Source organism: Coffea arabica, chromosome 4c (genome assembly GCF_036785885.1).
Source record: "Coffea arabica cultivar ET-39 chromosome 4c, Coffea Arabica ET-39 HiFi, whole genome shotgun sequence".
Lineage (NCBI taxonomy): Eukaryota > Viridiplantae > Streptophyta > Magnoliopsida > Gentianales > Rubiaceae > Coffea > Coffea arabica.
This window is the reverse complement of record NC_092316.1, coordinates 39,551,771-39,560,795: the sequence shown is the minus strand read 5'-3', so window position 1 is coordinate 39,560,795 and position 9,025 is coordinate 39,551,771. Positions and strand designations below refer to the sequence as shown.

General features: G+C 39.2%; 1 protein-coding gene across 1 annotated transcript; it reads left to right on the top strand.

Moving 5' to 3' along the window:
* The first annotated feature begins 6,382 nt into the window (after positions 1-6,382).
* On the top strand, positions 6,383-7,013 carry LOC113722568 (uncharacterized). Its single transcript, XM_072044942.1, has 2 exons — positions 6,383-6,901; positions 7,002-7,013. Exons 1-2 carry the CDS (start codon positions 6,383-6,385, stop codon positions 7,011-7,013), a joined length of 531 nt encoding a protein of 176 aa, XP_071901043.1.
* Positions 7,014-9,025: the final 2,012 nt, after the last annotated feature.

Genomic DNA, 9,025 nt, shown 5'->3' with positions numbered 1-9,025 from the left:
AAATCAAACCCAAAACTGACCACCATAGGAGAGACCAAGTCAAGAGTACCGGCCAGGGTGTATTCGTTGGACCAGCAATCGGTGCCTGAGCCAATGGAAGTCGTGAAAGGTACGATTCATGTTTTCCATCATTTAGCCAAAATTCTGATAGACCCTGGTGCCACTCATTCCTTTGTTAGCCTTACATTTATGCTTGGAATTGATGTGAAAGTTGAAAGGCTACCTTATGACCTAGAAGTAAGAACACCTACGGGTAACCAAACTTTACTTGCGAATGAGGTGTATAAAAATTGTGATCTTTGGATTGGTGAGCGAAAACTAGTAGTCAACCTCATAAGACTAGCCATTAAAGGGTACGATGTTATTCTAGGCATAGATTGGCTAGCACATTATCATGCTCGGGTAGATTGTAGGTTGAAGGTGGTCGAGTTTTACATACCAGGTGAGGCAACGTTAAAGTTAGACATGAGGGGTAGATTAGCCTCATCTGCACTCATTTCGGGAATAAGGGCTCAGAAATTGCTTAGTCATGGGGCACGCGGTTATTTAGCTTTTCTAGTTAACACCCCGGGAAAAAAATGAAACTGGAAGACATGCCGGTAATCAATGAGTATCCGGACGTATTTCCGAAGGAGTTGGGTCATTGTCACCCGAAAGGGAATTGAATTTAAGATTGACCTAGCACCCGGAACTACTCCCATTTCGAAAACCCCTTATTGAATAGCACCCGCTGAACTTAAGGAGTTAAAAATTCAATTGCAAGACTTGTTGGAACGGGGGTTCATACATGAGAGCGAGTCACCGTGGAAAGCTCCAGTGCTATTTGTTAAAAGGAAGGATGGGAGTTTAAGGTTATGCATTGATTATCGAGGTTTGAATACAGTAACCGTTAAAAATAAGTATCCTTTGCCCCACATTAATGAGTTGTTTGATCAATTACAAAGGGCGGTGGTGTTCTCTAAGTTGGATCTTCAACAAGGATACTATTAATTGAGAATTAGAAAGGAAGATGTGCCAAAAACAGCCTTTAACACCCGATATGGGTATTTTGAATTTGCAGTAATGCCTTTTGGCTTAACTAATGCCCCAACGGCATTCATGGATTTAATGCATCGGGTGTTTAAACCTTATTTGTGTAACATCCCGAATATTAGGAGGTTGTTTGTGAAAAAAATATTAAAGTGTATTTCTTTGGGTTTGATTTAAAACCTAATTTTGTTTAAAAAGACTAGAAACCCTAATATTGTAGCCAAAAACCCTAGTTTACTTGTGACTAACCGGTTTTCCTAAATCTCTCATATTTTAATTGAAACCCTAATTTTAATTACTGGAATTGGAAAATTCCTCACGTTTTCTTAAAAATTTCTTTTATTTGAAAATTATCATTTATTAAAGCCCTACTATCCAATTATTCCATGATAAGTGCAAATGAACCTAGAAAATAGGGTTTTACGCTTCGGTTCCAATATTTGAGCAGAATTAGGGTTTCGCGATTTTTCCGCCGGATGAATTTTCGGTACTGGCCAAGGATCAATTTGATGATTAAAAGTGACTTTTAAGTGAGAAAAAAATATGTGAGTAGTAGCAATGATATAAGGTTAGTAAATGGGAAGTAAAAACCCTAGCACGTGAGTTTTTAAGAAAAACGGCGCCAACCGGCGGGTCCCGCGCACTACCGATTGAACGCACCACTTGACCACCATTTTTGTTTACCAAACAAATTTATTGAACTTGAGCAAAATATCTTCCCCCTCTTAGCTCTCCTATTGGCCGAAATGTAAGGCAAAGAAAAAGCAAGGAAAGAGAAAATTTGTGTGGTTGAAATTAAACCAAGTGTTAGGCCAACTTGTGGCTACAATTAGTCCTAATCCTCTTGTCTTATTAACACCATATTAGCAGCCTTTCTTCCTCATTTCTGCACCTTCACAGCCGAGCAAGAGAGAGAGAAAAGGGAGAGCAAGAAACAACCATTTTCTTCTTGATTTACACCATTCAAGTGAGAAACAAAAATTCTAAACCGATTAAAGTGAGGGTTGTGAGTTGGGAAGCTTGAGGAACTAAGAAATTTCAAAGGGGGTGAAGTATATCTCTTCCAAGCCTTGTCTTTGAGGTAAAAGTCTGATCATGACCCTTGTTCCTTTAAATTTTGGGTTTAAGATGTTATTTAGATCATGTTGTAGCTTGATTACAAGATAAACAAGATGTTGTGATGATTCTTGGAGGTTTCCCCTTTTTATATGATGAACTAGGGCTTGTGGAAATTCTGCCCAAATTGTTGTATAATGCTTATATGTTGCAATTGAGGTTGTATAAGGTGTTTTGGTAGTGATTGGACCAAGAAATTAAGGAAAGTTGCATTAGAAACTCAAAATTTCAGAATCTGGAATTTTTGCTCAACATTCTGTCCGAATTTGTATCTATATGATAGAGGCCTAATTGGCCTTAGGTCAAAGAATAAAAGTTGTAGATAATGGTATTTTATAGGTTCCTACAAAATTTCAGCTCAATCGGAGCAACGTAGCATGTGAAAAGTCCAAAATACACTTACTGCTTTAAGTATTTCCTAAGCAGTCCGTGTGATCAGTTAAGTCCAGTTTATCACATTTTTTGACTAGGATCCCTTCTGATTTAGCTTTTTGCCAAAACATGAAAGTTGTAGTATTCTGAATTGGATTTAAAATGCATCTAAGAACACCTAATTCGGACTTGTGTACACTGAGTTATGTTCATTACAGTGTTCTGCATTTAAACAGCCGACGAATTGGTTTCTGGTTTAGTAATTCGAGAATTTGACTAAGTTACATTAGGAACTGGACTAAGTGACCTTCATGAATATTGTAACTCTGTGTCTTAGCTTCGAAACGGCATAGGTTTTGTTTTAATCCGATAAGCGTAGCCTCAGATATGTTATTTCCGTAATTGTACGTCAAATTTGTTTTGAACTAAATTGAATTTCTGCACTTGTACTTAATACGATTCTTGTTATTATGATATTGTGAGCCTATGGAACGGCTCTTGACATGAATTGCTGATATGTATAATGTTGGGTTGTGTTTGAGAAAAACAATGAAGCCTAAAAGGCTGGAAAATTAGGTAAACACAAAGGGCATGCTGCCCGAATTTTTACTCAAGGACTAGAAAACTATATTAGCGACTTGAGTGAAGGTTAAGTACTTATTACTTGAACTAGCGAGAACCTTGGCCACTATGTTTCTTGAGTGTTATACGTTAGGACTTGGACGAACTTGTACCCTTGAGAAATGAAATAATGATTGCTCGAAGTATGTTTTCCTTGTACTTTCAACTCGCACGACAATTTCAAGTATAAATATTACAAAGTTTTACTGTTTAAAAAGGCGAGCAAGTGTTTCACGACTACTGTCCGAGTGAATTTCAATTTCTTGATTCTTATTGAACGAAACGTCTAAGTTTCGAACTCTAGTCATGTTTCAAAGTTCTCAAATTGAGTTTTATCGCAGATTTGGACTCCGAACTCGGAGTATAACCTGAAAGTGACCAGTAAAAGCACTATATCTTTTGGTGAGTGCTTTCAAATACTGAATTGAACTTGATACTTGTACTTGATACGTGCCAATATGATTACATGCCACATGCGTGAATTGTTAGGGCAAGAGTGTACTTTATCGCACTTGCCCTTACATGATATATACTTGTTTATTGTTGCAATTGACTTGACATACTTGTTATGATGCGCGCACTTCCTGGAATTCCAGAAACCCTGTGGCAAGTTACTCTAGTCGAGCCGGCAGGGGCTTGGTCGGTTGGGTAACGAGCCCTGGGTCTCTTGCTTTGTCGAGTGGAGTCATATCTCCTCGACTAATTGGTATACTCGAATATTACCACCCGTGTTTATTGAGGATTTTGGGCCCAGTAGGGGGTGTGAATGGTGGACGGAGAGTAGTGTAAGTGGTGTTCTACTGGATTGGCTCCTTTACCTGAAAGTTGACGGAGTGTCAACTACTATGTGATCAAGCCCTGATGATGAATGGAAGTTGGCTCCTGAGAGCCATCCGTATCCTTATGCTTTGGAATGATTATTGTTTATTGGATTATTGTTTCTTCTGAAAACTTTTACACTCGCTCATTTTGAGATTGCTTACTTTTATGAACTCTTCATGCTCGTTACTTTGCTATATCGAAAACTAGTACTTATAAATAATGGTCAATTTGCTATTTGGAACCTCACTGGGCTTTAGCTCACACCACGCTATTTGTTTTCCTTACAGGGGGTACGAGTGACGCGTGAGACTTGTAAAAGACTAGCGTAGCCTTTTGTTTTGACTTTTGACTTTTGGTCTTGTACTCGCGCTATTCCTCGAATGGAACATGTTGTACTTGGATTGTATACGTTTTGAACTAGTTTGGTGTATTGAGGCTTTGTACCTCGATTTCTATCAATGTAAATTATAAGCTTGAATTGCGGATATTATTTATGGTTCATGGATGTGTGTACATGACTCGATCGAGATAGTGAGTGAGTCCTGTCGAGAGCTGGGCAGGTGGTCCGCCGAACCCTTTGGTACGCCTTAGGGGGAGGTGGGGTCGTCACAATTTGGATAAGTTTGTGGTGGTGTTTATTGATGATATCCTAGTATATTTGAAGACAAGGAAGGAGTATGAACAACACTTGAGGGCAATATTACAAACCCTAAGGGAGCACCAGTTGTTCGCCAAGTTTAGCAAGTGTGAATTTTTGCTGGAAAAAGTGGCATTCCTAGGCCATATCATTTCAAAGGATGGGCTTACAGTAGACTCGGCTAAAGTGGAAGCTGTAGCAAAATGGAAGCGGCCAAAGAATCCTACTGAAATATGAAGCTTTTTGGGCCTAGCGGGGTATTACCACCGATTTATAAAGAACTTCTCGAAAATTACGGGACCCCTAATGAACTTGACAAAGAAATAAGGAAAGTATATTTGGGATGCTAAGTGTGAGAATGGTTTTCAAGAGCTTAAAAAGCAGTTGACCATGGCTCCAGTGTTAGCTTTGCCTAATGGGACAGATAGCTATACGGCCTATACCGATGCGTCGAAAGAGGGGTTAGGGTGTGTTTTGATGCAAAATAGGAATGTGATTGCCTACGCATCTCGGAAGTTAAAGCCTCATGAGTAAAACTATCCAATGCATGACTTGGAACTTGCAGCTGTTGTGTTTTCCTTGAAGAAATGGCGGCATTACTTATACGGGGTGACATTTGAAGTATACACATATCATAAGAGCCTTAAGTATCTATTTTTCCAGAAGGAGCTAAACCTAAGGCAACGTCGATGGGTAGAGTTCTTAGAAGATTATGATTGTACGATTAACTACCATCCAGAAAAGGCCAACGTTGTAGCAGATGCTTTAAGTCGCAAGGCTCAACTAGCAAGTTCAATGGTGAGAGAGTGGAGTTTGTTAGAGGATGTATGTGAATGGAACCCACGTCTGGAGCCACAGAAAGTTATTTTTGGAAATGTTGAGGTGAAATCGACACAGTTGGATCGGATTAAAGAGGGCCAAATGAAAGAACCAACAGTGCAGAAGTGGGTAGAAAGAGTGAAAAAGGTTCCGAAATCGCATCGTTGTACCCAGGGATGAAGAGTTAAAGAGGGAGATTTTGGAGGAATCACACCGTTCTAGGTATACGGTGCACCCGGGCAGTGGTAAAATGTATTAGGATCTCAAAAGTCTGTATTGGTGGGATAATATAAAGGTGGAGATTGCTTAGTTTGTGCAAAAATGTCTTACGTGCCAACAAGTGAAAGCTGAGCATAAAAAATCATCGAGTCTATTACAGCCTTTAGAGATTCCTGAATGGAAGTGGGAACATATAACAATGGATTTTGTATCGGATTACCATGAACTCAAAAGGGTCAGGATGCAATCTAGGTGATAGTGGACCGATTAACTAAGACCGCACATTTATTGCCAATTAATATGAAATATTCATTGGAGAAACTTGCTAAACTCTATATGGATGAAGTAGTGAGATTACATGGGGTACTAGTGAGTATCGTGTCCGATAGAGACCCCAGATTTGTATCTCAATTTTGGCAGAAATTGGAAGAGGCTCTAGGAACTAAGTTGAACTATAGTACGGCGTATCATCCTCAAACTGATGGACAATCGGAGAGAACCATTCAAACTCTTGAGGATATGCTGAGAGCCTGTATAGTCGATTTTGGAGGGAGTTGGAGCCAATACCTAACCCTGGTTGAGTTCACATATAACAATAGTTATCACTCGTCTATTCAAATGGCCCCATATGAAGTATTGTATGGACGATGATGTCGATCTCCACTCCATTGGGATGAAGTAGGAGAGAGAAAGATCATAGATCCAGCTACAATACCTTGGGTTGAGGAAGCCTACAAAAAAGTAAAGATGATTCGTCAGAGGCTTCAAACAACTCAAAGTCGACGAAAGAGCTATGCCGATCATCGGAAGAAAGGTTTGGAGTTTGAGATAGGGGATAAAGTATTTCTTCGTGTTACTCCATTGAAAGGAAAGATTAAAGGAGGAAAAGGGAAAAAGTTGCAACCGAGGTACATAGGACCCTTTAATATACTCCAGCGGATAGGGAAGGTGGCTTATCAACTAGAATTACCAGCTAGTTTGTCTTGGATCCATGACGTTTTCCATGTTTCTCTGCTTAAGGAATACCATCTGGATCCGACTCACATTTTGCCACCAGAAGATATTGAACTCGATAAGTCATTAGCCTATGAGGAACGACCCATTCGAGTACTGGATAGAAAGGTGAAGGACTTGAGGAACAAGCAGATTCCACTAGTGAAGGTTCTATGGAAACACCATGACGTGGAGGAAGCCACCTGGGAGCTAGAGAAGGACATGCAAGAGAAGTATCCAAACTTGTTTACAGCTCAAGATATGAATTTTGAGGTCGAAATTCTCTTAAGAGAGAGAGTGTGTGAGGACGTGCAAATTACTTATATTTTTCTTAAAAATCCCCTTTTATTTGAGAAATATTACTTTATAATAGCCTTACTACTGAATCACCCTACAATAAGTGTAAATGAACATAGAATTCAGGGTTTCCCCTTTTGTTTTCAAGATAGTGCGAATTAGGATTTTTACGCCTGTCCGTAGTGTGACTATCCGGTACGGAGTATGGATCAAATTTGGTGATTAAGTGTGAGTTTTAGATGATATTAAGTGTGTGATTAGAAGTGATAATAATAAGTTAGTGAATTATAAGTTAAAACCCTAGTATACGCGATTTAAGAAAAATCGGCCCGAACCGACGGGTATCGCTCACTACTGATTGAACACTCCACTTGACTACCACTTCCCTACCATCACATATCTTTGGTATTGTTGCAAAATATCTCCCTCATCCTCAGCTTTCTTGGCCAAAATTTTTGACCCAAAAATACAAGGAAAAGAAAAAAAAATTGAGATGGATTTTGGTGGTGATATGGCGGCCATCCATGGATTCTTGCCTAACTAATTTTCCTCCATATTTATCATCACAAAACACACAATTGCTCCTCATTTATTCCTACCAGCCGTGAGCAAGAGAGAGAGAGAGCAAGAGAAAGCAACTTCAATTCATCTTGAGTTTGAACCATTTGAGTGAAAAAAACAAGATTCTAAACCGATTAAATCATTCTTTGAGCACTTGGAAAGCTTGGTGTGCAAGAGGTTTACAAGAGGAGGTGGTGGATAACTTTTATAAGCATCTTTGAGAGGTATATGGGTTGACCATCACATTTATTTCCCTTAGTCTTGTCTAAGTTGAGTAGTAACTTGTAACCCTGCTTGTGATGCTTAATTCATGTGATTTTGGACGATTGTAGTGTCGCGCCCCATTTTTTGATAAATAAATAAATGGTTTGAAAATGTATATTTTTTTTTGTGATTGGAAAATGAATTGTGATTTAAAAGAAAAATGGGTCTAAATGGGGGGTTGAGAATGCGACGATTTGACCCAAAATTATAGTTTAAAAAGGGTTTGAAATAAAAATTGGAGTCGCCACTTGGTAATGAGTTAAGGTGTACCAAGTCACCAAAAAATGAATTTTTAAAGAAATATAGGAAAAAAGTAGTAAGAAACCCCTTTTAAACGACTCCTAGTCCACGTGAACCAAAGAAAAAGGTTCGGGAGTCACATTTGACAAAGGGGAAGGCAAGGATAAAATCCAAGGCACCCCTTTGACCTAGCCAAGGCTAGTTGCATGATTTAATCAAAGATTTTCTTGTTTTAACCAAAGAATTTATTACATTTGGATGCACTACATGAATGCAAACCCTAGACCTAAGGGTATTGGGGGAAATTTCTCTTCAAAGGTTGAGTGGTGCCAATCACATTAATTGTGAAGCCCAATAACGATCCTTTGAAGAAGTCACGAATAATGCGAGTGGGATGCAAATGAATGGAATGCATGTATGCAATGTGAGGATATGTGAAGTGAGAAAAATAACAAAAATAATAGGATGTAAGTGGAGGTGTGCAAATGTATTTACAAGTGTTTGTGTGCAAGTGAAGGGATAAAAAGGTGCATGTGTGCAAATGAGACAAAAGTGAAAGTGTGCAAGTGAAGGGATGAAAGGTGTACGTGTGCAAATGGGAGGAAAAGTGTTCGTGTGCAAGTGAAGGGATAAAAGGTGTACGTGTGCAAATGGGAGGAAAAGTGAAAGTGTAATGATAGAGTGGACTTAGAAATGCATGAGCCTAGGGAATTCATGCATATTGGGTACGGGGAGACCTAAATCGTGACTCAATTTGCCCTTTTATAGAGGGAATACAAGCGTGCTAAGGCTTAGAAAAAGCCACACTCGTCTATATCCCATATTTAAGGGGACTCTCGAGCGAATGAATCCTATAACTAGCATGAAATGCAAAAATCCTAAAATGAAAGGAAAAGGGGTTCGAGGGGCATGCCAAATGATAAACTAAGAAAAATGCATGACATGTAATGAACACGCAAACATGTACTAATGAGGGGAAATCCCTAAGGGTCTAGCATTGGACTAGCCCATTCTATGAATTCCGACTAGCGTTGG

Excerpts from the sequence above, each read along its gene's own strand:
- LOC113722568 (XM_072044942.1), top strand. The coding sequence starts at position 6,383 with ATGATTCGTCAGAGGCTTCAAACAACTCAAAGTCGACGAAAGAGCTAT.